The 27,517-nt window shown below is 46.3% G+C and overlaps 1 protein-coding gene across 3 annotated transcripts in view; it reads left to right on the forward strand.

The window, feature by feature from the left end:
- The window catches only part of pcdh11 (protocadherin 11), a 107,957-nt gene that overhangs the window by 23,153 nt on the left and 57,287 nt on the right, over nt 1-27,517 (forward strand). For 2 of the 3 annotated variants that reach the window (XM_029847202.1, XM_029847203.1), the window contains exon 4: nt 23,052-23,111. The exons of the other annotated variant lie outside the window; for it this stretch is intronic. In XM_029847202.1, coding sequence (XP_029703062.1) covers nt 23,052-23,111 — 60 coding nt within the window. The remainder of the gene's footprint in view (nt 1-23,051; nt 23,112-27,517) is intronic. 3 annotated transcript variants of the gene reach the window in all.

Here is a 27,517-nt window from a genome sequence, read left to right on the forward strand (position 1 = left end):
CTGGTGTGCTGGTGGTGACCCCTGACTGAGACCACTCAGATAGATCATTACGAGTAATTGTTGCAGGGATGTTTGCTGCTGCACTGGTCACACAGCCATTGTAAAAGGGACACGCTTTCTCCTCGTGAATTTGCTCCTTTTTTTCACGCAGTTTCAAATTTCTCCTCTTTTATTTTTTTTAGTTTGAGCACCTTGATGTCATCCTTTTTATTTGGATTATCAAAACGTTCTCTTTAATTTAATTTGTGTTCTCTTCCGAACAAAATAAAACATAATAACAGGGGGGAAAAAATCCAATAAGTTAAGAATCTGAGTGCCCTGGCAGTCGCTTCGGTTGAAAGTTCTCCGTCTCGCTGAATGGAATGAAGCCAATCAAATGTGATTAAAATAGTTCAGAGGATCAGTGCGCCCAAGTTCCATTCACCCATAATCACGTTTTTTTCCCCCCAGTTTTCTGTCTCCTGCTTCTTTACAGCAGCCTTTGAGTCTAGACTAGACTGGGATTTCCACTAGATTCCAAATCATTCCTCCTCGCTCCGTTTTTCTGGCTGGGGTCAGAAGTAACACAGTAACTCTGTTGTCCAGACAATAGGAGCCAGGATTGCACATGCATTACAGCAAAATGCACTAGCCCTATTACCGATGCTCCGCACACACAATATGGGCGCACGGCGCTTAGAGAGCATGTGTCGAAGCCCGGAGGTAATGGACGGCACTTCAGAGAATCGTGCCGACCTTATTGTATTGTGCGGATGATTGTGTTATGCTCCCTCGGATAATGACTGTGGCCCACTTTGACTTTGAGGCGGTGACCTGAAATAAGGCGCACCAGTGAAATCTGAGCCTGGGTGAACCTGGAAGTGATTAAGGTCACCCAGACGCACCACATTTGCCGGCTGCCCCTGGTGACTCGCATCGACCGACGTCTGCAAATCCTCCGGGAGTCTTTTGTGGGAATCCTCCTCAATGCAAACATTGATAACATGTTGGGGAAGAGTGTCGGGATGATTAAATACACCTGTGAGAGCGGAGCCTCATTGTTCTACAAGGTCGAGAAGACATGTTGTGTACTCTACCACGATCGCGCTTCTGCCAATAACGGTTGTAATACGAGTCAGAGTTCTATTTAGACTGAGTCGTTTTCCATCAGTAGATGCTTCACGTCATGGTCTCTCCCCACATTTATGAAAGCAGCGACGCTTTGCTGATTAAACCCTTAACAAACGCCCTGAAAGCTAATGTTCCAGCATTCCCGCCATGCAGCCATTAGGGTTTACCCTGATACCTGTGAGGAAGATGGCACAGAAGAATCCCCCTCTCCTCCCTTTATTTCTTGCCCCACTTGAAAATTGCCGTCATTTTGCTCTCGTGTCGGACGCGCTTTGATGTGCACTTTTTAGATTTGGCCGTATTCCCTTTCATTGGCGTGCGCTGGAGGGACGGCGCGCTCCTGCCCCGAGTGTCCGACCACAGCTGCCGTGAAAACAGCAGTCATCGCCAGTGTCTTAGCAAAATGCTAAACGTTTAATACCAGTATATGACAAATTGTTGCCATGTTCATGTTCCGGTTGTCATGTTGTGGTTGAGACATCTCAGCATCCGTGCAGAGGTCACAAACAGTTGAGAATATTAACACTATTATGTTGTACACAGCTCATTTCACTACATCAAAGCGCGACATAGCACAGTTTCATTGGGAGTATGCTAATGCAGCCCATGGCCTGCAGGTGATGGTATATCTATACTGCCGAGCGGAAGGCTCTGGGTGATTCTTTCTTTCCTTCCATGATGCAACACAGAATCACAGCTTTGTTCCAGATTATCCATCGGCCTCCCTGATGCATTATTTAACACTGTGACTGTGTTCTTTAGTCCAGGTCTCATTGATACGACGCATACAAGCCTTAATGCTCCGGGGAAGGGGGGGGGGGGGGGGGGGGGGCACAGATAACATCTGATCATGTCTCCCTCCTGAGGCTGGTGTGCGCTGAGTGGATCTCTGTCTTGTTTTGTGTCTTCTCATTCTGCTGGGGATCAGTACACAGCCTCTGTGCCAGCCATGGTGCCCGGATAAAAATTGCTCTTCCTCTAGTGTGCATGTAAATCAGAAGGGCGGGAGGGGTGGGGAGAGACATAATGAAATAATGAAGTGTGTCGGCCTTTTCTTTTTTTCCCAAGACGGACCGTTGGGATGCAATATTTTTAGACACAACAAAGCGATTGCCGGCGGTGTCCAGTCTCTCCGGTTAAGTTATGGAGTTTTCTCCACTTGTCAATGTGCAACTGCCTGTCTCAGGGCTTAGAAGACACACGCTGGGCAGGAATGCAGGCCACTGCCTCCCTCCAGACAATGTCAATTAGTCCTCAGTGGGATGCTTCAGATGGATGTGCCCAAGCATGGCCATTTTTCACTGTAATAGATGCTGGACATTAAACAGAAAAGGCTTGATCTTGAGTATGTACAGCGGTAAAGCTGCTAGCTCCGCTAGCAGGAAGGGCTTTGTCGCATGGACAAAAGTGGCAGATGAATACTCAGCATGGTGCTGAGGTATCTGCTGTTCTCTTTCTCCTGGGGTTGCTGCTGACCAGTCAGGTTAGAGAAGGATAGAAGTTGGATCGGATGGACCCTGACCCCCTCCACCTTGAACACCTCCCTGTCACTGCACCTTCAGCCCCTCAAAAATCCTGTCACCATCAGGTGCGCAGCGCCTGGATTCACATGATATCATAACCTCGTAGGAAATGAAGTGATCATCATACTATTTTGTCTGGATTTTGGAGATTATACTCTAGGTAATTCCACTATTTTTACTGAAAAGTCAAATTCCCTCTATTTATTTTGTAGTAGGGTTATTTTGTCATACAAATATATTTTGAAAGTGTGGGTCCCTTCCTGCCCTGTGTAATGCTGCCGTGATTGCTGTGTTGTGATTCACCATCCGGCTAAAATGGAGGTCTTGTGTATCTTTTTGGAGTACTCCAGAACGCTGGAGTACACACCTGCAACACTGAGCTGAATGGAAACGTATCTAATCAGCTGTCGCCCAAGGCACAACACAGGTCCTTCCCTGTATAATCGGGGCTAGGCTAAGAAACACACCCCCCAAATTGCGGAACCATTATCGACCATTTTGAAGATGCAACGTTTAACCTTGAAATTGCAGATTTTGCGGATGCGACGGGATCTTTTGCAAAAGCAGATACTTTCTAGGATCCTTGGCTCAAAAGAGAAGGGGGATGGGGGTGTTGGGGAGGGGGGTAACAGTGCCATGTTTGCCTTCTGCAGATAAGACCTCTGAGGTCACTTAAATGAGTCACTGAAATGCGGGTCATATCACCTAAAATGCAACTTCCTGGCACGGCAGTTTTTTCCCCTCTTTATTGCAGGACTAGGATGGTTCCCAGGGAACTATGATCACTCCCAGAGTTCAGGATGGTACATATGGGGATGGGTGATAAGCTAACCTGTATGTCTATGCGCGCCCCCTCTGAACGATCTCATATTAAAAAAAAAAGATCTCACAAAACTGAAAATCCATAAACGTCTCCTCAACATCCAGGATTAGGATGCCTGTGAAACTAACTGTCCTTGACGACTTTTAAAGGAACACATAAAAGGCGGTGCACGCAGAGATACACATTCGGCAGCAAAGTGAAAATTCCTGCCTCTTATCTGTTTGATTTTACACTTAGGGATTTATTTTCATCTTTTCTCTTCAAACATCAAGTACCAAAGTCATTTACATGTGCTGGGGGCAAGCAGAGTTAAAACACAGACACAAAACTTAGCGCTGTCTCGAGGCAGTGTCTGAGGAAAATAAGGAAGTTGTAAGGGCTGAGTAGAATTAGGAAGCAAAGGAAGGGTGAAATGAAAGGGAGAAAGAAGGCAGGGGAGGGGGGGATGCAGGGTGGGGGGGGGGGGTGGTGCGGGGGAAAGAGGGGGAACCAGGATGCGGATGGAAACAGAGAGGCTAATTCAGTTTGACTGAAAATCCATGTCTCTTGTCTCTTGGTGGCCTTTCTATCAAAATTAAATCAAATTCCTGAACTATTGAGGAGTGACCAGCAGAAATCCAATAGCCTGATGCTGTCTGGAAGCAGGATATGGTTTTTCTGTTTTCGCCCCAATTACAATAAATGAAGCGTATTCATTTACGTTAAATTAAAAGCAGACAGGTTCCCACAGAGATACTTTGTCCCATGTGCAACTAATTTCAGGCTGATTTGGGAGCCTGGCAGGCGAACTGAGGGCTGAGGGCAGCATCTCATCTGTGTGGTATTCTGCTTCTCCTGCTGGCTAAGGACCATTTCGCAAGTGTGGAGACAGCTGAAGTTTTACTTGAAAGTCGTATCTGCGAGGCACAATTAGGTAATACAACGCTGCCAAAACATCTCGCATGCTAAAGTTTCCCCCACTTCAATTCGTGCAGATCCGCGAATGTGGATTCTGGCACGGGCGAGACGCGCCGAGCCAATCGCTCGTAATGCTTTTTCAAACCAGGCCAGTCAAAAGCAAAGCCAGTGTTTGACTTTTATCCATTCACAATATAAATAACTAATTTATCAATTCTGCTTAAAGAGGCATACAATGGGCAGAACACAGAACATTGTGTAGCCGGGATAATCCCTTAGAAGATTTAGCCTGCCGTTGCCTTGGGGGGAATAGCGAGAGCAAGAAGCTATTCCTCCCTCTCAGCTTCTCTATCTCTCCGTCTTTGGCTTCATAGCCACTATCACATATCCTGATCGGCCCTGTTAAGTCATATCCATTGTGTCCTTTAATTTTCCAGCTAATTCATCAAGTGAAAAGATTTAGCCAGAGATTAGCATGATTTAATGAACTTTTGTTGATGCACGGCTTGTGACCGTGGGTGCTTTTTTTCCATGTGCGTTGTGCAAATTTGTCCATTCCGTACACCTCAATCACGGGTGGACAGCTCTCCCTCGCGTCCGTCACATCACACCTGCATTAGCATGCGTCTTCCGTGGCCACTTGTGATCGCATCTCACTTCCACTCTATATGCAAATAAACACAAGCATCAGTGTTTTTAAAGAAAGAAATAACTTGATCTGTTGGCTGAATTCACAAAGAAAATGTCCCTGACAGCATTTCAAATTGTGTTTTCAGTGTTTTCCCTAATGAAAAACCAATTTTTATGTTTCCTCATGCAAGCTGGCTAACTTTGAGTGCTGCCTGCCTCACTGATGACTGACAGGGCAAAATCAGCCATTTTCTTTTGCAACTTTGGTGGAAACGATAAAATCCATTGACCGAATTTGAAACAGCTCTAAAATGTTTGTGCGTAAGGCAGGTGGAGGTGCAGCGCTCCACCAACAACCCCAACAATGATTCATTTACGATTATGAAGAGGTTGTTTGGAATGTGCTGTTTTTCAATACTGACATCATCAGGTTAGCAAGGAATACAGCTTTACCTTCCACTGTGCCATCCATCGTTCTGCCAATGTCTTGCTGGCGTCTCCAGCTTGAGTCCGCAGGCTTTTATTGCGGCCCAGGGGACACTTGGGTTTACAATGGTGAGAGAATGTGGCCACGTGTCCTCATACACCTCAAAATGCGGTCTAGGCCGCAAGCTATCGAATTTCAAACGCCTCGTCCACTCAACCCGTGCACGTTCTGTGCTTGGAGCTGTCTACTCAGGTCTGAACACGCTCTATTTGTGTGAAATAAGGTGATGATCTTCATCTCTCGTGTGGGCGATTTCTTCTTTTTTCTTGCTAGATAGCAGGAGCATTGCCTTCGATGCTCAGACCGCCTTGCAGCCTCCCTCGAGCTACTCAGGAGCTTCCGTAGGTGGCGTGTAGTCTTAAAGTGAATGTAAAAGGAAAGAGTTTGATTTCAGAGCTTTTTCCCTGCTCATCAAACTCCTGAGCGCCGCAGTAAAAATGGGTAGGAGACACCCGATTCTCTGTTTAGATGGAACGAATCCCCAACTGCCTGTTCGGATTTGAGCCTAATTGCCGCTGAGCCATGCGTGGCTTCTTTTTTTGTCTGTGGTTTGGGCAGCCGACGTGCGCTGATTTGATCTATAGGCGGAAGTCCAACAAGCAGAGAACAGACATGCAGTCGCACCCAGGCCTGTCCTACAAATTCGCAACGCGTGTCTTTGACCAAAAGGTGAGGCGCGTCGCCTGGCAACAAAGCAAACGTCCAGGCCTGGATGGAGATAACATCTGTTTGCAGTTCATGAATTTTAGCAGTGGCAGCGTTTTGCATTTGCAGCTGAATCAATCACACGCTGGAGCTCTCTCAGTCGGGTTCCTTGAGTGCTGTCACTAGTTATTAGCGTGTGTGCTGTTTAGCAAAAGTGCATTTGCAGTTTGAAGAGCATCCCGAGATATTAGTGGCATCTAATTGCATTACCTGGAGGAGACTGATGGCGCCAGTTAAAACAGCTGGGACCTGCTCGGGCCGTGTTGAAGGCAAGTGCTTCTTTACAGGTCATACCTCACGTTTCTGACTGGAATCTTTTGTCGACTAAGTGTTTTCCTGACAGCTTTAACCCTCCACCCCCGGTCCCCACTCCCCAAGCCATCGTACATCTTACCAGCCATCCCCTCTTACCCATGTGAAACTAAAACAATGTCAGAGTGATAATGGCGGCTAATGCAGCCAAATTTTGATTGCACAACGCAGATTCAATCTCATTAACTTGTTGTGAATTGATCCATGCATTCATGCTTGTTTACCTAGCGATCGTGGGAGCGGTCCCAGCCGTGCAATCCATATTCAAATCCTCCAGCTGCGAGGTTCGCTGCAGCGCTGGCCCTTTGGCTCCAAAGATTTATGCTTCCTTCGTTCAAACTGCAGCCACGATTATATATAACGGCGATGGCGGTGGCGAAGAACCGCAATCATTCTGTATTAAGCGGCGACGGGGAAAAAACTCTGCTTGATGAGGTTCGGTCTACAATCGGACCAAGAAGTCATCTCACGGACAGCTGCACATCATTTTCCACAAGCCATCGGCAAACGGTGATGACTGAAAATACAATAAGGTGAAAACCGCTAAGTGACCCTCACAGGATGTTTCCAACGCCTCCTGCCTCCTGCATCTAGATTTAGTAGCAACTGGAGGGTTTTTTCGCTGTTTTTTTTATTTTATTTTTTACCTCACAGTCCTCACGTAGTCCGGTGGGACTCTCATCTTGGGAATAGCATGCCAGTTTTATTGAGCAGGGAGTGGCAGTGGAGAGAGACGAAGGCCCTCAGAGACTCCTGGATCTTTTCCATATTAAGCTGCAGAGAGAGGAGCCTCGCTGCTGAAACAAGTTTTGTCAAAATGGCACTTAAAGCGCATAATTATGGAAAATGCCGTATCCCACCACGTTGCCGGTTGGAGAATGTATCCCTTGTTTTTAACCCCGCTCCTCCACCCTCTTTCTATTCCTCCCTTACTGCGACTACACTGCTTTTTTCAGCCTCTCCTGTGCGATTGCCCTTCTGACTAATTCCCCAACCTCTGCCCCTTTTATTTCTGCTTCACTTGCCGGGGCCAAAGATTTGTACGCTTATTTCTACTCGTGTTAACGTGAGCAAGGGATGAACGCTAATGAACTGCTCACTTTCCTCCTGCGAGCCACACGAATTAGGGATAAAAAAAACAACTTTGCTGTTGTTTGCTTTCACCTTGTGAAGAGGGGGCTGGGCTGAAGCCGTGTTTGAAGCTGAGTCTTTAGAGAGGCCCACCTATCGGGACTGTTAACCTTTGGCCACTCAGCCATAAAAAACAGTGGGTTCCATTAAAATACATAATGCATGAAGCACAGAGATTGTCTGCCATTGATCAGCTCTTGAATAAATTGAGATGGAATCCTATTAACATAACCGGTTACTAAATGAATTGAGATGAATAATGTGGAGTGCAACACCTGCAAAACAACAAAAAAAAAAAAGCCTTTGGAAGCTGCAGCTTTGTAATGTCATGGTGACGAGACCAATGAGAGGCTGATTACCAACGAACTGAATTTCAGGCTATATTTAGTGAGCAGGCCTATAGGCACCGCACGCACGCACTCGCCATCAGTGGTTTTACCATTCCATAGAATACGGAGTGCCTGCTGAGCCTCGCCACTGACGACTTCGGTTTAATCATCTACTTTGAGATGCGTTACCGCAGACGTTCCGTTTTTTTAAAAATAAATGAGAGGATTAAGGGGATGTTTGAAAGTGTTTAACTCAGCGCAAAAGACACAAGAGGGGGCTGAGAACAGCGCACGCGAGGCAGCACCTTGAGTCATGGTGCCTGTCTGCTGCCTTGCGTGTCCGTGCCTCTGGAAACAAGAGTGATTACCACACACACACACACACCCACACACACACACACCCACACATACACACTCCAAACACCAGAATAACGTGTGTTTGTCTTCTCCCATTTAAAGCAATTAGGGTTTGCCCTGTCATTGTGTCAGGTGCCCCCTCCCACCCCACCCCCACCCCCTGCACCCCCAACCCTCCCACTCTCCCCCTGGTTTCATTTATTTTGTTTGATTCACTTTTGGGGGGAGAGGTAACATAATTAGGGCAATTAATTCAGGTGAATACACAGTGCAACACATTAAGACTTGGGGGGGTTGGGGGGGGGGGGGCAGCTCTGTCATCCAACCCCACACAGACTGGGAGTTGACCCAAATTGAAGCACATTACCCACCCCTCCACCCAGCTCTCTTCTACCCCCTGTCTTCATCAGAATCCTCCTGCCACTGCTGCACCCACTCTCCTGTCACCTACCCCCCCACCCCCACCCCCCCACTCCTTTTTCCGGTGCCGTGCCAGGCTTCTCACAACAATGCCAGAGAGCTGCTGCCAATTGTAGCAGCTCCTTAATGAAATAATAATTGTGACTGTCACACGCACGCATCAGTAGCTCGGTTCCTTTGCATGCAGAAGGAGAGACGAGTTCAGCAAGTTCCAGCTCTTTCATTTCATTAATGCCCCCCTCCACCCTGTTTTTGAACAGTTTGTTTTCATTACACCTCCACATTACCCATGATTACCCTACCCTCGCGTTACGGTCCAATATGCTAATACGCCACAAACGTAAGGCCTTGTAGAGCTACACCCACTGATTAAAACACACATTATGTTCCCTAAAGAAGATGCACAACGAGCTTCTGCTTTTGTTTTATAGTGGCACTAACAGCTGTTCACTGAGGCACAAGAGTGTGGAATATTTGAGATCAATACATCATTTATTTCCCTGCGAGTCTATAATGGGCGCACAATCGTATGCTCCATTACTGGACACAAGGGCCTCGACTGCTGACCAATTCCCTCTAATGAAAACAAATGTACTGGCTGGCCGAGGAGCAGAAACACACTCGTACACAGTTCGCGCCCCACTGTCGTTTGGTATAAGGAGTGCAGCCCGAGTCTATGCAGAGCAGCAGAGCTAAAGCAAGTGTGTCAGTGTGTGTGGGCAGGCGGGGGGGAAGCCAAAAAGAAGATCTTCCCTGCCGCTGAAAGTCAGATTACCGTCATTTTATGTCACAGCACTAACAGCACATTTATTACAGTTAGCAGGCGCTGTCTGTCTACAGGCCTTTTAAACAGTAGAAGTGCATGTGTGTGTGTGTGTGTGTGGAAGAAGGGGGGGGGGGGGGGGGCACGTTGTGCATGTTTTTTAATGTGTGATTAAAACAAATAGCAGAAAACAAATGAATGTCTGCTGTAACAATGTTTTGGACCTGTGAGCATTACAGTTTGCATTATATTACTGCTAAGTAAAATCTATCTATCTATCTATCTATCTATCTATCTATCTATCTATCTATCTATCTATCTATCTATCTATCTATCTATCTATCTACCCATCCATCCATCCATCCATCTATCTATCTATCTATCTATCTATCTATCTCTCTATGCCGATGATGGTGTGGTTTATACATGGGTTTTCTCCAGTATGGAAGCAGAACAAGGACACATTTAGTGATGGTGGATCATCACACTCCCTCTGAGTGTTTGATGAATGCAGCTACAGATTATATTAGAGGACTCGCGCTGATGAATGTAATCCATCATCTGGTAAGCAACGGAAGTTTATGACAATTTCATTCCCAACAGCTGTCACATGCCTTAGCTTTTAGTTTTCAGAGTCGCGCCACTACAAACAGGATAAAGGAGAACAAATGAAAGCTCATGAGGCGGCATGCTCCATAAAAGTTGCAATTTTGATTTGCGACCATGACAGAGAGTGGAAAAGTGGCTACTGCTGGGAAAAAAATAGGCCTTTTTTCTATTTTCTCACTCTCCGTCTTGCCGCCTCACCTTTTGCCATTTCACTTCAGGCAAAAACAGAACACGTGGCCGTTCCGTTTCATCAGCTAAACTCGGAGATAAAACGAATCGCGTGAATCCGGATGTTTTGCGAGCGTCTCGCCGCTTTCATTCCGGTTTGTGAGGCGACAGTGTCTTTGAACGTGGTCCCGCCCAGCCCGCCGCCTCCCTCCCCCCCTCGGTGCACGTGCAGCCCGTGAAGTGAGTCTTCCGACTGGGCACCGAGGGAAAGGAGCCGTTCGACACAGATCTTCTGCGTGCGTCATCCGTGTCACATTTCTGTCAGGTGTGGCAGCTCATCAAGCTGAAATAATGAGGCCACGTTCCATGATTAGTGACAAAACTCTTCAGAAATCCGCGCGACGACAAACTGTTCCTTTCAGCCAATAAGCTCTTTGGTTCCTTTCATCGTTTTTCAGAACACCGCCAATATTTATTTTTCGTCCCCAAGTTTCTTTTGGCTCAACAAGCACATTGAAAAACAACAATCGATGCCGACTCCAGAGGTAAACCATTGAGCAAGGCATCCTATAGGTGGGCGTATTAATGACAGAATGGAGGCAGAACTGGGTGACAGCGTGTGAGAATGTGGGTGGGAATTTCTTGCTGTTGCAAAGTTTTAGCGTTTGTGTTACTCTCGCTTCCCTCCTGTAAGTTTGACTTCATTGCTCATTCTCCACACCTATTAGCGATAATCAGATTATTCGCCCTCCCAGGTTAGCGTAGGAATCAGTCAGAATTGGACGGAAACAGTTTTCACAGGCTCCTCCCCCCTTCAGACAGTTGCTTCTCTTCATAACATCTAAGCCACATATCCATTCCAAAGGCTTGAAAAATAAATCGCAGGTTTGTTTGTTATGTTTGTTTGTTTTTTCGGATGAGCTCTCTGTATGCTACCTGCACAGACAGCGGCTTGACAGTTTGTTTCAAAGAAGATCTCGGCACCTGAAGGAAGGTGTGCAATGATGGGAGAATAACAAAAGTGGTTCAGTCATGCACATCACAATGTTCTTGTTTTTATTAATCCCCACCGTACAACATGGCAGCACTTAAGACGAGCTACAGCTAGTAGCCTCCAATTGCATCAAAGCCTCGCCTTGTTTGTTGTGTCATTCCTGAGAAGACATTTGCCCAAACAAGTGACAGTAATTCTCCTTTTGATGCAAATGGGGGAGACTTATTTCTGGATTTTCTCCAGTGAGTCGTGTGACTGGTTTCATGTGGGGTTACAGGTGGAGGACTAGCGACGACCTAAAAACTGGGATAGCTTTTATTTCTGGTGTTTGTGTCGCACGCTGCTTTACGCTAGTTTGAGGCACGACACAATGTAGCAGGGCAAATCCGAGTCACTGACTCGTCTCGTACGAACGTCTCTTCTATCACAGCCAAACTAGTTTGATTCACATCCCTTCAATTTTGCCCACACGTGACGGGAGAACTTAATTAACTCTCCACGCGCAATTAGGAAGAGCGGGAATGTGAGCGAAATACTGATAACCCACCACGGGGAGAGCTTTGCAGAGCGGGGTGCAGCGCGCGGTAAAATCATGCTAATTTAAATAATTGACATTATACATGCTGTGTTGAATAAATAATTAAATAACGAAACACCTCTGGATTGGAGTTGTTTTTTTTTAGTGGGGGGGGGGTGGTTTTTTTTTTCTCATTAGGCGGCGAGTTGTGCAGCTCCGTGCTCAGGAGTGAATGTCAAGTGAAGCAATTGCAATAATTACAGCATCAAGGAAGTGTGCTTCTCCATGATGGGAGGAGGTTTTTTTTTCTTTGTTTGAAAGATGGGAATGCGGGAGGAGGCGCTGGCTGTCCACAGGTGCCTCTGATTAAGGGTAATCTGAACAGCCCTCCCTGTTCTTATCTCTGCACTGGGGCCTGCTTGAGCTCTGCGGCTGGCTGGTGTAATGAGCTCCACAGCCGCACTCTGAATGCCCTGCAGGACAGTCCCTGCAGAGCCATAATGAGCACTCCGGCGCATCAATTCAGGCTCCCCGAGCCGCCTTTCCACAAATATGGTGTTGGCATGAGTTGTCCACCAAAAACCCTCCGCGGAGCCTCTGTGTACTTCATCAGCCATTTGGAGGTAACCCGATCCCTTCGGACATCAGTGCGATGTCCAGGCGCGCGTGGTGTGAAGGATGGCCTGGAGCCCGGATTCGCTTGGCATCAATCAATGTACGTCAGAGCAGTAGGGTTTGAGCCGCGGCGAAGAATGAAGGGATGCGGGGAATACTGGGATGGCAGGCTGGGTGAAGCAAGAGGATGCCTGAAGTCATCAGGGGGGGTTTGGAGAAAGGTAAATAGTGGTACAGGAATGAAAAGGAGTGTGAGGGCTTCGATGAAAGATAAGTTGGATGACAGAGACAGAGCTGTGGAAGGAAGGAGAAGCAAGAACCTGGGTGTAATGAGGCCTATGGAGGAGGGCGGGTAATGAGAGGTCGAGAGTCCGAGCCCAAGTTGAGGAGAAAGAGTGGGAACGAGATGGGGAGAAGAAGGTGGGGCGGGGGGGCTCTTTTGCCAAACAGTGGTCCCTCCATCGGCACACATGGATCTGTGTGTTTAAGAAACTGCGCTCCTGTTCTTTTGCTCTTTTAAACAACCAGGAGGTGGGTGAGAGGATCGACAGGCCTGACCACGGAGCGAGGCTTTGAAGCCGCCACATGCTGAGGCAAATGCTATTGGATTTAAAGAGGCTGCCTTTCAAAAAAAAAAAAAGATTTCAAAAAGAGGAATGGAGATAGAGATCAGGAGAGAGAATAATTCAATATAGAAGTACCGTATTTTCTGGACTATATGTCGCTCCGGAGTTTAGGTCGCACTAGCCAAAAAATGCATAATAAAGAAGAAAAATAGACATATAAGTCACACTGGACTATAAGTCGCATTTTGGGGGGAAATTTATTTGATAAAATCCGAGACCAAGAACATACATTTCATCTTGAAAGGCAATTAGCATGGATTAGCAATAGGGTTACGGTATGCTAATGTAACCAATTCAGCTACATGACCCACAACGAACTGAGTACGTGTCTGCTTTGTTAACATAACATATTAACAGTTATTCAGATAACTATAGCATAAAGAACATCCAAGCAAGTCTACCAAACAATCAAGTCTAACTCCATAGACGAAGCACCGCTTCTTCTTCTGCGTCGCTAAAGGAACTCGTTCCTCAGTACAAACGCCTAGACCGCCCTCTTGTGGTTGTCAGTGTGAAAATAACGAACATGTGAAATTCTGTAATAATGTATTTATATAAGTCGCTCCGGAGTATAAGTCGGACCCCCTGACAAACTATGAAAAAAAGTGCGACTTATAGTCCGGGAAATACGGTACGTAGGCTCGGTGCAGCACGTTCACTGAACCATTTTGTTTTCATCTCCGACATAGGTGTTTGAAAGATTAGCATAACAATTAACATTTTCCACAAGCCGGCATGCAGATAGCAAGATGGCAATCAGGGAAATAATGCAGCAATTGTTTAGGATTATTTGCCAGCATTAATTGCGGCCGCAAGCAATTTCCACGTTTAAAAACGATTCCATCTGTGTCTTTTTTTTGGCTTTGAATGGGCTAAAAAAGACATTAGCGGCGCATCCTCATGCTCACAAAAGCGCTCCTCTGTGCAAACGCCAGCACGTGTAAGCGCCTGAATGTTCTCGCTGTCGTGTGAAGTTCAGGACTTAAAAGATGCTCATTGTCTTTTATCTGTGCTGTGTGTATTCCGTAGCAGCAGCTGTTGCACTAGCGTTTCTCCCCTCTACAAACGCACACACACACACACACACACACACACACACACACCTCCCCAAAATGCATCCTGCATGCTGGTATTTTCAAACTAAAATCCGGTTGCTTCTTCAATGGCAAGTAGTCAGATCAGTGGTGGGCGGGCTGGCGTGCGGAGAGAATACATTTTCTGAAGAAATACACTTGGGAACAGGGTAAGCGTGTGGCATTATAGACGGATACACAATAGATACAATAACTGTTGCGTTTTAAAACGTGTGTATCAGAGGATTACCAGGGTGGGTGGACATTGAGTCTTATTTTAATTGCTGGCTGTTGTTGTGTTTTAAAGAATGACATCCCAGTGCTCATCTTCTTAAACACAACCTTCGCGTGGCCCAAATCAGTGTCTGCAGGATGTAGTTGCATCTGGGAACAAGGATTACATCATTGTTATTATTATTAGTATCTTGCGAGGGATTAGGCGTTTGTCTCAACAGTGTTGCACTAAGAAAAATGAAGGAAAATACAACATATTGTCACAAAGACTTCTGCTCCGATCCTGGAAATGTCTCCTGGAGACGTTCAATCCAAAAGAGGAGTTGAAATCAAACGGAGGAGGGCTCTTTGAGTTGTCGTGGAAATGATGTTTGAATGATGTTCGGCAGCAAGCGGCAGCTGCAGCTCGCCGTTTACGTGTTCATCTTTCAGGGTTGACAGAGGAAAATTGCTCGACTCCAGAACGTAGGCACCATTTAAAAAGTTTCCGCTTCCCAGAAAATCATATGTACTCTGCATAATCTCTCGTACCTGATACGGAAACACGGACGGCGTGGACACTTTAACACTCCGATTTGTGCCTCCGCTGGATCCCTCGCCGAGGATTACTTCTAAAATGTGAGCAAACGTGCTATCATTACATGTTTTCACATCTGTCACTTGGCTTCCAAGCAGTCTAAACAGAGAGGACACCATACCAAAGCACTGCCAGCGGCCACAATTGACCTTTGGGGTTCTGATCCTTTAATGTGTTTCTCTGTGTTGGTGCTGATAAAGCCTTCCTTTGCCTCCGTCCAAATCTATAAAGCTCTTTTTTTTTTTCCAAAGATCCTGGTAATGCGGAGCGAGCGACACAAATATCCTCCCCATTCTGCGGTCGTAACCTCTCCCTCTACCATCGATAGCTCTAATCAGTGTTTAGAAAGGGCTATATGTGCCGCAATGGACGTCGAGCTGATGCTGTGGAATGTCATTTAGAGAAACGTGTCTGCGTTGTGGGGGCGGGGCTAAAAAAGACAGAAAACAAGAGGCTTTATTCACAGCCAGACCCTTGTAAATTAGTAAAACTAATCATTTGCATGATTTATGTATGTCCATTTGAGAAAGTGAACATTAGCAATTCCATCGGCGGCACAGGTTCAGCCGGACTTGTGTTATCTCAGCCCAAGATGTTCCTCCGCGCCATGCATGGTTATTATGTGAGTATTGCAGGTGGTGATTGACAGGGCAGCCAAACAAGCTGCTCATTACAGATTGATCCATGTTCAGCACGACTTATTGAGCGTGTCTTTAAGGCAGAGAGGCATCCAAATACTCTGATTTCCAGCTTCCTTTATAAAGATATGATTGATTTTTTTTAAGGTTAGTTTAAATTAATGTCCTATGAAGTTTGAGGTAGTTTAGATCAAAAGGAAACTCCACATAACAGCAGTGACTACAAGCTAATTATTACACACTTGTTAGCGTCAGTAAATGAACAGTTTTCTTTGGCTTGGTCCACATAGGGAAGGGTCTATGAACACACGTCAAAGTTTTTTGTAGTATGGATGTGTTGTCTGAACACACTAGATTTATAAACTGGCATTTCCATGAATACAACCTATACACAAATTTGTTTGTTTGCTCTGTTCCTTGCATTTGTGTGGCTGCATGACAGCTCCACCCATGATGTATATCACATTGTTATACCGCGACATTTCTCGACACGCCGCCACGTTTTTTTTTGTTTTTTGTTTTTCGGAAAAATTGGAAAACTAAGTCAGCTCTGTTTCCGTGTCAACCAAGCCACAGCTTCGCTCACAAGTCATATCACGTGTAAGCAGGTGATGATGACTAGAGGTTTTCCACACAGGAACATTAGGCTAACTGGCCACTCTGAGTTGTGAATGGTGGCTCCGCTCTGTGATGGACTAGTGACCTTTCACCTTCAACGCCTAAATCTTCTCCAAGAATTTGGACCAGTCACGTGTTCACTCCCCCTTTTGCCAGGCCAGACTTTAGCCCCCCTACCCTAATCAAGCAGATGATCGGTTGGATGAGGACTGGAACCAGCTGATACATGTCTAATTACTGATCGACAGACCAATAAGGGGTTATTACTTAATAACATCGTTTACTGTAAAATGTACATTTATAAAATAATCTTACTTTGTCATCATTCCAGCACTGGGGGACCCCCCACGCCTACTTGTAGTGGTTTCTGTGTGGCTGCAACTCTATCCGACCAGAGGGACTCACTGTGGCTTTTTGGGGGGGTTGACTGCTAGCGGCGCAGAACACATGCTTGGCAAATCAAGCGCTCCGGGGACTATGGCACACAGCTGGTTTGATTGGGCTCTGGCCTTAATCGGCCGTGTCTCTGCCATCAGGGCTCAAGGAGCCGTCACACGTGTTAGTTGCGCTCACATAAAGGGAAACTGATTGGACGCTTATGGATTCAAACTCTGAATCAGACGCAGGGAGGGTCAGAGGCTTGCAATCGCCACGCGGACAAACCGGCTGATGGGTGGCCGCAGGTTCGTAGACCGTGGTGCACGTGTTGAGGTTTAATACGCCGGCAGAACGACTTCATCCATTTAGTCTCCTAAAAGTTCAAAAGGCTACAACAATGTTTTTTTACCCGCTGATTTATATTGGCTCTCACTTGTCTTATCAGGCCAACAGAGCTAACTGAGAAGATTTGTGCACATAAACCGCGTCCTCTAAATAGTTTGAATTGCTAATTGTTGCTTGTTATCATTTATCAAACTTTAATTTTGCCAAACTGAGGCAAAACTGAGGGCGAGTCAATAACGCTGCAAAGCTAATATCATTTTGAAGACACTTAATGCCCTCTGCGTCCAAACAGAGTGAGCAGCCGCAGTCGTAAATTGGCTAACTGCTGCCGATAATCTCAACAGCAAAGCTCTGTGCAAGCATCTGAATAAAGGTATTAATAGTTACTCGAATCAGGCATAATGGCGTGATGGGGCGACGTCGCCTCTCGCTCTCGAGAGCATCGAACTGCTGCGGTTTGGGAAATGGTGACTTTCAAAAGGAGGATCAGGAGAAAAGCAGCACCCCAATAGAACTCAGAGAGCGCTGTAATTGTGAAGCAAAAGAGGACATAACAGCTCATTTCTGTCTAATTTTGCCTTTACTTAAATCGAGTTTCACATTTGCAGATGTCTTCTAATCTTTCACGCTCACACATGCATGGGCAGGCACACAAACGGCGCGACAAACAGCGCACAAACGCCGCGCACAAACACAAAGCAAAGTCGATGAGCCCCATTCTGTGTCGAATTGAAAGCATTTGCAAAGCCAGTTCCTCTCGGCCGTGGAGGCGTGCACAAGCGCCGGCTCGGTCTCCCAAAGTGGCTCGTGTAACACTTGGCCTCTTCCCTTGCCACAGCCTGGATCACAAAGGCCCACTGCTATCATCTGGGCGCTGGCAGCCGTGCAGCTAGGCTTAGAATGACAAATTGGTTAGAGGGCCTAAGTGACGAGAGCAGGCCAAGAAATATACTTTGAAGGGAGAAATGCATTGTGGGTTGTGACAAGCGTGCCACATTATATGGTCAGCTGTACGCGACTCCTACCATGTGGATTGATCCTGATCCCAGAGACACTTAAAATGGCGAGGCTCTCGCGTCAAGACAATGCCAGTGTTTATCTCAGAAAGTCACCCAAAATACTACTGGATTAGAGAGCTTTTCAGCAGTCTCTTGTCTCATAGCCTCAATTTGTGTCATGGCCACTCCTCTTTTCCTAACTGTATAGAGCAGCATTCACTTATGGGGTTTTATTTTTCTTGGTCTTTTGATTAACTCTCGCTTCAGCCTTATCCAGTCATCATCTGCGGCTCCAGCTCAAGCCAGAAGGCCTAAATCCACCTTTTGCCTGAGGCAGCCGAGGTCTCCTGCTCCACCCCGCCCCCAGATCGCCATGACAACACCTGTGCATAAATTCATTACCTTCTGGGGGTATCTGTTAATAATTCTGAAGTCTTTTATGAGCTCCCAGACGCGCCTGACGTGACTGACAGCGCACAACACTCACTGTGAAGTCGGCTGGCAGAAACAAATGTTCCTCTAAGGTTTGTGAGAAACTTTCCTAACGTGGCGCCAGAGCAGGTGACCATGTTCTCAGCATGTTTAAGGCGTGAGGAGTCATTGTTGGAGGTGCCCTGCTTTCAAATTTACATTTATTTATATATTAGTCTGCCTGTGTAATGAATAAATACGATTCCTGTACTGACGCTTTTTTATTCTAATGAGTCGTTTACTAGGATGTGTTTAAGCTTCATCATAATATAGTGCAACAACTATTACCTGAAGGATATAAAAAGAGCGGGTGTTGGACGACGCAGCTTCAAAAACGGGCACAGTGAAGCTAATCCACGGTGCTTCACACACTTTTAATGTGTCAGCGTAGAGAATATAGACAACCAGCTCAGTTTCAAGGTGTGTTCTGGAGATTAGGGCCACCGTTGAACCCCTTTTCATCTCTGCTCGTAACAGCCAGACAGTTTTTGTTTGCTGTTTTAGCGCATTATCCAGAAATGCAAGCCACCTTTGACATAAGGCACTAAGCCCTTCCTGACACAAAACAAGCTTCTTGGTATACAAAGCGGAACCTTTGCTTTAGTCACTCGGGCTCATGTGTAAAAGTCCACCTCATTAACATCAGGCTAACCTTGGGTAGCTTTAGGAACTGATTGAAAGAAATCAGTCTGGGGTTGTTAAGTCTGGTCTACAGTGGGAAAATAGGCCAATTCCATCGGAGGGGAATGTGTTCAACATTCCTGAAACAGTTCCACAGGAATTCTCAACAGAGAACTGTGGTGGACGAGAGATAATGGCACCCAAGCGAACTAGAGTGGCATTAAAAATGAAAAAGTGCTGTTGAGAATGCTGTGCCTTCACAATATTTCTCATGTTTGCACCTAATCCCCTGTTTTTGGATCCCGCTGTATCAACAGTGGAGAGTGGCAAGAACACCACATTTGTAGAAGGCAATTATAACATTCAACTGCAAGGTTTTTGGCAACTTGGTCAATGGGAAGCTGCGTGTGACTCCAGGATTCCCTTTCATGTAAATTAGCCGCTCTTTCCCTGCTGTTGCGACATCGCCTTTGTGCAAGGCTACCGCGTTTCTGCGAATGAGCCACGCCGTGTCACAATCGGAAGTACCGCTTTCAGTTTCCTGCCCGAGCAGACCGCACGGAGCAGTTTGCATCTCCCAAATTTGGTTTGAAGTTGTAGAGTATTTTGCTTTTGTTGTCAAATTGCTTTGCAAATGAGGCCCACCCTGGCTCCGTTTCAAAGAGCTTGTGCTATATGTGTAGCTTCCTCCAGGCACTAGTCTGTGAGCCTTCATCGCTCTTTGCATATGCACATTACTGCACTAAGCTCACTTAGAGGATTGGATAAACATGCCAAGCTGAGAGGAAGATGGAAAGCAGCATGCTTGTGCCTCCTCAGCCTGCCTGTGTGTTGTTTCTGTGGTCCTCATCCTGACTGACACGCTCTATCTAATAACATGGCAGGTAGACAGTATGAAAGCCTTGTCAAATTTTGCCCATTAAAATGATATTCAATCACTTTTTGATGGGCCTCTTTTTGCTCCAAGCCACGCCTCGTAATGATTCAAAATTTGAGTGCCATTCACGTCGAAACGCCGCTTCGCTTGAAGCCAGATCAAAATAATGGTTTTGATATGTCCTGTTTTTCCTCCATTGGCAATGACATTAATAGGGGGTGATGGTATATCGAGAATTTAAAAGCTTTTTTTATTATGTTTTTTGAGAATCGCTGGCTAAAACAGGCACCTTGGCTTGCATTTACAGGGGTTCTGGTGGAGGCTTCATGGGAAAGCATCGCTTTGCTGTACAAGTGTTGTGCATATTGCATTCCTCTTTGATTGCGTGTGCCAACGGATAAATAATGCTAATGCAGGGACAAAAATGCTATCTACCTCTTGGAAACCGCTAATGAATAGCAGCAGGAACAATAAAAGGAAGGTGAGGACTGCTACTTGTTTACAAAGGATCACTTTCTACATTTGTAAATGTTGGATTATTGGGTGGAAAAAGTAATTATGCTTGTTTCTTTCTGCTAAAAACTTTTGGAATGGCTGCATCTCCCCTTTATGGTGCACATGTAGCTCAGAGTCTCTCTTTTGCTCTCTACTTTCTGCTGGCTTTCAGGAGGTCCTCTCACGCTGCAGAGAACAATCACGTAAAAGGAAATCCACAGAGAGCAGCAGAGACAGAGGCATGGAAAAGAGAATTTATTTGGCGCTATGTGCGACAGATCAAAAACATTGCAGTCACATGATCAAAGGCATTTGATAATCCTTGAACTACATTGCTCCTTTAATCCCAGCAAGAGACTATGTTTTATTGGGGGGTGAAGACAATGCCGGGGTAGGAAATAGAGCTGGAATGGCAGCAAGGAGCTGCTGCAAATGCAGTTGACTAAATGCAGCGTGCACTTTTAAGGGCGCTGAGAACATAAAGGCTCCTTGTGAGTGGGGATAATGGGGGCTGAGCTCAAGGGTTTGAGAACACGAATTTGCGGCAAGTCCCTGTCCACTCGGCGCTCAATGGCGCCCTTGTATCCTCCTCTTTTAGGAAGCTGGGATGCGGAATGTGATCGGACTGCGATATTCCCAAACTGGAATACGAAAAACAGACAGACGGCGATGTTTACACCAGATCCTGCTGATATTTACTGAACTCGAGAGGCCTCTTGGCCGGTTCTGCAGCAGCTGATGGGAAGCTTGGTTCAGGTTTGCAGGATGCAGCTGGGATGTGCTGGAGGAAAACCAAACCGGACTAAAATCAGGGAAGATCTATATTACACCTGGATCTGAGCGAGAAGTCAGGCGTAGCAACATCACGTTTCCGTCCCCTCGGAAAATCATATTCATCGCATATCATATTTTCGTGCCCTGAGTCTCATCAAATAGCCACCAGAAGCACTCTGAGAGGACAAGGACATCGATATGTGGTGTAATCCAAGGCCTTCTGCTGCAAACACTGTCAATAGCGTTTCCACATGAGATGCAAAATATTTCACATCAACAGAAGAAGGAAAGAAACGACGTCATTTGTTACTTACAGTTTCTTGCCCTGATTGAGATCAAATTTGCATCCCCCGCTCGATTAATAAAATGAGGCTGTCAGTAAAACAAATGAGAGAGCGGATGATGATATCTGCCTCTGTGTTTCTGTGTCCAACAAAGGGAAAAGGATTAGGCTTATCTGCGGTTGCTATCAGGCTCCAACAGGCCCCATTATTTCTTTGAAAGATAAAGAGCTGAATCCAAGCGGAGGTTATGAAAACATATTGCATTTGTATTTAGAAACACTGCTTGTTCCGCCTCGTCTGTTCTTTCGAATTAAAATGCCGGATGAAGACGGAAAGGCTCCCGCATCGTTTGCTGGGAAATATAAAACAGGAATCTTTCAACTCACCGCTGCTGCTCTTGATTTACCCGCAGCGATTATGCGGGGCAGAATATTGTAAAAGGTATAGCTGCTGCTATAATTGGACTGGTTTGAATTTTTCATCTATTTTTCAGCCACCTCCGTTAACAATAAAAAAAGTGAACCTGCTATTTCCAAAGCATTACGGGAATCTAGGTCATTCTGGCTTCCCTCCACCAACTATCACAACATCTACGTCCCTGCATTAAACGCAAACACAAATTCAATTTCCTGCTTTTATCCCCAAAGAAAAGAACTCATGTTTATTTGTCACATCAATTAAGCTATCATGAGTATAAGGCCTGCTCAATCTGCAGGGAATATTTTGTCTTCTGATTCGCGGCTGGGACCATTTTCTCATTCATTTTTCATGACGCGGTGTTTATCCAGCGAAAAAGCCCCACCGCTTCTTCTTCCTTCTGCCCCAGCTGTCTTGGCCGCCGAGGTGTTCTGCGCCTAAGCTGCAATGAAATATAGATGTCGAGGGCCCGGAGTGTCGAGAGTCTCATCTGTCTACGATAAGGTGGCCATTAATAGCAGCACAGAGCATCAGACATACCGCGGGCACGTAATTGGACATGGGGCCATAACTGAAATCACCTGCTATGAAATCAACAGTGGCGTCCACGGGGGGTCACGCCCCCGATGGATTCTCTAAGAAGTTCGTGTAGCCCCTCCACTCTCCCGCTGGGTTGGTCTAAGCCTTCTCGTTTCTTGTTATTCTATTTTTTCTCTCGATGATGGCAGTCGGAGCATGCAAATATTTTTGCACGCAAGATCTTTGCATAATGACAAACAGCGTGACCATCTGTTGTTGGCTTGTTGACTTACCTTGTGTCTGCTTTTTAATGGTGTTTCCTTGTATCTGAGTGATGTTTCGGTGTATTAACAATATGATAATCATTTAAACTCAGAGAGGGAGAGAGTCTGAGCATATGTCCGAGGAAATCGTCCCTCAAAGACGGATTTATTATCGCTGCGAAGTATCGGGTGGAAGGAAAAAAGTGGAAAACACAAGACAGCATTGTCAAAGATAGAGATTTAAAAACATGGAGTCAACACTCGGCGAGGATGTGGATTAGTGGGCAGCAAAGACCTGCTTCGTGATTCAGAACCACTTAACGCCCTTCAGATAAACTGCACGCGTGCTAATGGAAGGGACCGGGAAATAAGCTGAAAATACTGTCACCCAAGATTTGCCGGTGGATGCCCTGCCTCTGAGAACATGGCCCTCATAATGTGTTTTTCTTGTAGAACCTGAGCCCGACGCCGGAGAAATCTTTTAACTCGCCGCCGCCCATTTGTCCCCATAAGGTAAGCTCCGGCATGTTTCAGGAAACTGTGTGTCTGTGTGCGTGACTGGGGGTCTGTGACTTGCAAATTAACTCCACTGTGTCGAGACCCTTTTTCTCTTTCCAGTTTTCGCCAACTTCTGCTCTCCTCCCCGTCTTGGTTTCGACTTACTGGAACATGTATTTTTCTCTTCTTGCTACTCCCGCCTCCATTTTATTACAACTCCGCATTTATTCAACGTGAGGCGTGAATGACAGATTTATTCAATGCTAATTAGCCTGGTGCAGGAGCAACCAGAGTCATCAGTTCCCGATGATCTGGAGTCATCTTCACACGCTGTCTGAAGTAACTTTCCCCTTCACTTCCTGCACCCTCTGTGTGCCTCCTGCAAAGGTGATAATGTGCTATGTAGTGAAATTCACACACACAAAAATCTGTTCACTTAGCACCAAACCAAAAAAAAATAAGCGTTGTGTCCTTTTCTGGATGAATGGCTGGAGCGGCGGAGAGTGACTTAGTGCTCGAATGGACCTTGGTAAAAGGACCCCGGCGGAGGGGAGCTGTCTGACAGCCTGTCATCGACTGTCCCCAGCATTACTCTTCATCACTAAACGCTGCTGGAAGCTTTGATAGGCAGAAAATGTTAACAAAACATGCTTCTGGCACTATTTGCTTTCTTATTTCCTTGCTGATGGGAATGCTGCGTCTCGCTCTGGAGATCATTACTTTCCTCCTCTCCTACCACGTGCGGCTCATTATGGCCCACGTAACGAGGAAACGCTGCGCCTTCGCAGATAGCGTTATTCACATTTTAGCTGTTAGCAACAGAACATAATATCTCTCCAGTCTGCTCACATTAGTCCCCATGATCCACATCTCAATATGTGCTGTGGTCCAGCTGGGCGGTCCTAGTGTCAGTTAGCTGGTAGACTGAGGACATGGCTGATATGATTTACGCTAAAATAATATTCCGTTCTTCGAACGGCTCTGGTAATAAAACATCCTCTTTTTAATATGTCTTCATCTGCATTGTGTGTCCCCCAGATAGAAATTGGAATGAAAAGAGGGCTTTTAAACTCACTGCTCTGTGATAATATTAAGAGTGCAAAAGTGATCGTGCGGGGGGAGGGGGAGGAGCTCCAAGTATATAATTGCTTCTTGACACATTGGCCAAATTTTGCAGCGCCAGTATCAGAGCGATGAAGATTAACGGCTGTCCGAGTGCGCGAGCACTGCAGGTCGTTCTGGGCCTTTGGTTTCCATAGTGATGCTAGCGTGAAGGCCGTATATTGCATACTGAGGATCCCGGGGGTCTGCACATTGTTAAACTACAATTACAACTCAAACCGTGAGCATTGCCCATCCACTGCAAGTTATCTCATTCATTTCCAAACAGCCTCTTTTTCTCACCTTTTTCTCCACTCATTTCTCTCTTCTTTAAAATGTCCTCCACTGGCAGGCATGGAGATAAGGAGTGAGAATCTTGCGTTCAGTGAATAATTGATGAGTGGCCTCACCCTCTGAGCATCATTAAAGTACGGCAGTCTGGGTACGAGGTGAGGGTAAGATCATATTTCCGACACGAGGCTTCAGGCAGTGGAAAATTGTGTCGGTTTTTCAAAAGGTTCTCGTCTCCGTGTATGGCGTGAATAACAAAGTTCCAAATTCCAACAACAGAATAGCAATAAGAAAGTGAACCGTGAAGGGAGGTTCTTTCAACAGGCAAATATTTGTTACAGCCGTTCGACCAGAAGCTCTTGAAGTGTAGCTCTCGATGTGTCGTTTTAGTTAGCGCGTTGCTGTCGGGCGCATTCTGACCGACATAATCACGCTCGAGTCTGTTTGCATCTGTGCAGGAATGAGCGTGCACGTGTGCATAAATCTGTGATGTGCGTCTGCGTGAACCGTGCAATCTAGTTAGGTGACAGATGGCGAGGGCAAGGATGGGGGCGGGGTTCAAGCCCCCCTGACGGCCTGGGGTCCGCGGCGCACCCTGTCCCTGCCAACGCTGAAATTACGGAGGAAAAGTGCGACTCCGGGAGGCCGATTCGCAGATTTATTTTGCACGCAGGCCAAGAGCTTCGCCGGCGAGACGTCCCCGAACAGCAGCAAAGTTGGGGAACTGTCGTAGCAGATAGTTGTGCTTCGGGCGCATATCTCCGGGGTCTGACCTGGATGCGGAACACCGAGAAAAATATTCAAAAATAATGTGCGCAGCAGCATTTTTAAGCCAGGAAAATGGTGCTAAAGAAGCACATCTTAATGATTCATTCTGTATAATAAAAGAAAATCCCTGTGGCAGCTAAACAACAGAGTAGTCAAGCAGCAATTAAGCTCAGTTGAAGGCCTCAAGTGGAGGACGGTTGTTAGAAAGTCCTCCTCATGACCACGCTTGCGCAAATGGGCGTCGACTCGGCCTCTCGTGGACGCACAGACGCGATTCATTTGAGGTAAATGTGATCTCAGAAGACAAGCAGCAACAACCTCCAGCTCCATGGGGGTGCCCGGGGTTGCATTGGCGGCCATCGTCCAACAAATAATGCTTTGCGACGGAGGGAGAGAAAAAAAAGACAATCCAAAAGGTCATTTGTGACCTCTGGGACCAGTGCCGCGCAGCATCTGTCACTAGCGAGCACCACATGTCTGTGTCAAATGGCAAAAGGTATGCAGTGGAGCCAGCCTGCCGTGGAATAAAGGCAGGAGCTTCGTATGTGCATGGCGGCGCCGGCTCCGGTGCAGTAACGGGGACTCTGTGGTCTCGCCGTTTATCCGCTGAAGATTCCAGAAGTCGTGCTGCGAACATCCCACTCTGCTTCTCCTAAAAGCCCTCTTCGGAGTTTTTTTGATGAGAGCCTTTATTCCATGAAATATCATTTCAATATGAGGAGCATTCCACGTAGCTTCACGCAAAGCTTCCCTCTGAATGTTTCATGAGAATGAGGCGATCCTCCGGGGGATCGGTGGCAAAGGCTGGCCTCCATGTTTGACGTTATCACTGTTGTCACATGATTTCCACAACAAGGGTTAATAGCTTCACAAAAAGAAAAGAGGGGGGTGGGGGGTTGCGGAGGCAGCGGGGATTGATGAGGGAATATATAATCTACGCCTCCCTGCCAGGCAACACTGTCGCAGATCTGCATCAGACCACACCTCCATGTGGAACAAATCAATAATTTTCCATTTCTAACCAAATTCCTCCTTTTGAATGGTGAAATCCAATCTTCACGGACACACTAAACAAATTGGATATCCGGAAAGTTGCATTAGAAAGCGAAACAGAGGTGACACGGGTGCTTCTGTAAGGGGATATGCCATACGCACCGCCGGCAGGAGCAGCAGAGCTCACAAAATTTCATTACAAATCTCTCCAGTTGCAGTGGAGACAGACTCCTCCAGTACACCCCCCCCCCTCCCCCCTTCCCTGATGTCCTGCACCTTGCACCGTCTCTCCCGTCGACTGTCCTCTCCTCTCACACGCCGCAGCTCATTCCCCCTCCTACATGCAGCTAAACCAATCAGGGATTTGAAGGCCTCAGTTCCAATCAATTACCATCCAAATCAGAGCAGGGGCCTCTGATATAGAATCATTTGTCAAGTCATTGCGGCCGGCTGGGGGCAGGCGCCCCCGTGTCATAGGCCGTATCCTCATGGAAATTTCTGCTCATGGTGGGCTCTCCCAGCACTCCCCAACCTATTAATGGAAGTCATTGTGTGCTCCAGGGCTGCAGTCCGGCTGCCTGCTCCTCTGGATTGCTAATATAAGCATCTTAGCTTGACCGGTGGATAATGCTAAGTCTCTGGGCCTGTTATAATGACTGGGGCTATTTTTAAGAGAGTGAGAGATCACTTTAACTTGTCTTATTCCAGGCTCCAAGTTACAGGATTAAAAGCAAAAGGCTTTAAAAAAAATGTGACATTTTGCTGTAACAAAGAACAGCAGATATCTATCACACAACCTGCCCCAGGAATCTCTTCAAACTCAGCAAACTGTGAAGTCTGGGAAAGTTTAACGTGTATGAAAGGGATCATCCAGAACTCTAATGAATGACTTAAAGTGTGTAATGAGTTGAATAAACACTCCAGCATGGGAAACCAGGGAATACACGAACGTGCGCGCTGCTGGCAGAGCGACAGTTGCACCGTCAATGAGGAAATTATGAAGAAAAATACAAACTTCAGCTGTGATAGTAAAAACATGCAAAGTGGCGCCAATGAATCAGCAGAAAAACAGAATTAGACGACATGATTAGAGATATTAAACAATCAACCCCCCCCCACAAATAAAACAAAAAGAAACAGTCATATTAATTTAATTGAGAGTCAATCGAGAGTTGAGAGTCGCTCCTGCTGATGTCCCGCCAAGAGCAAACGCCCAGCTGGGGGACAAAACTACACGCTGAAATGTGGAATTTCCAGGTGCCGTTATT

Source organism: Takifugu rubripes, chromosome 14 (genome assembly GCF_901000725.2).
Source record: "Takifugu rubripes chromosome 14, fTakRub1.2, whole genome shotgun sequence".
Classification (NCBI taxonomy): Eukaryota; Metazoa; Chordata; class Actinopteri; order Tetraodontiformes; family Tetraodontidae; genus Takifugu; species Takifugu rubripes.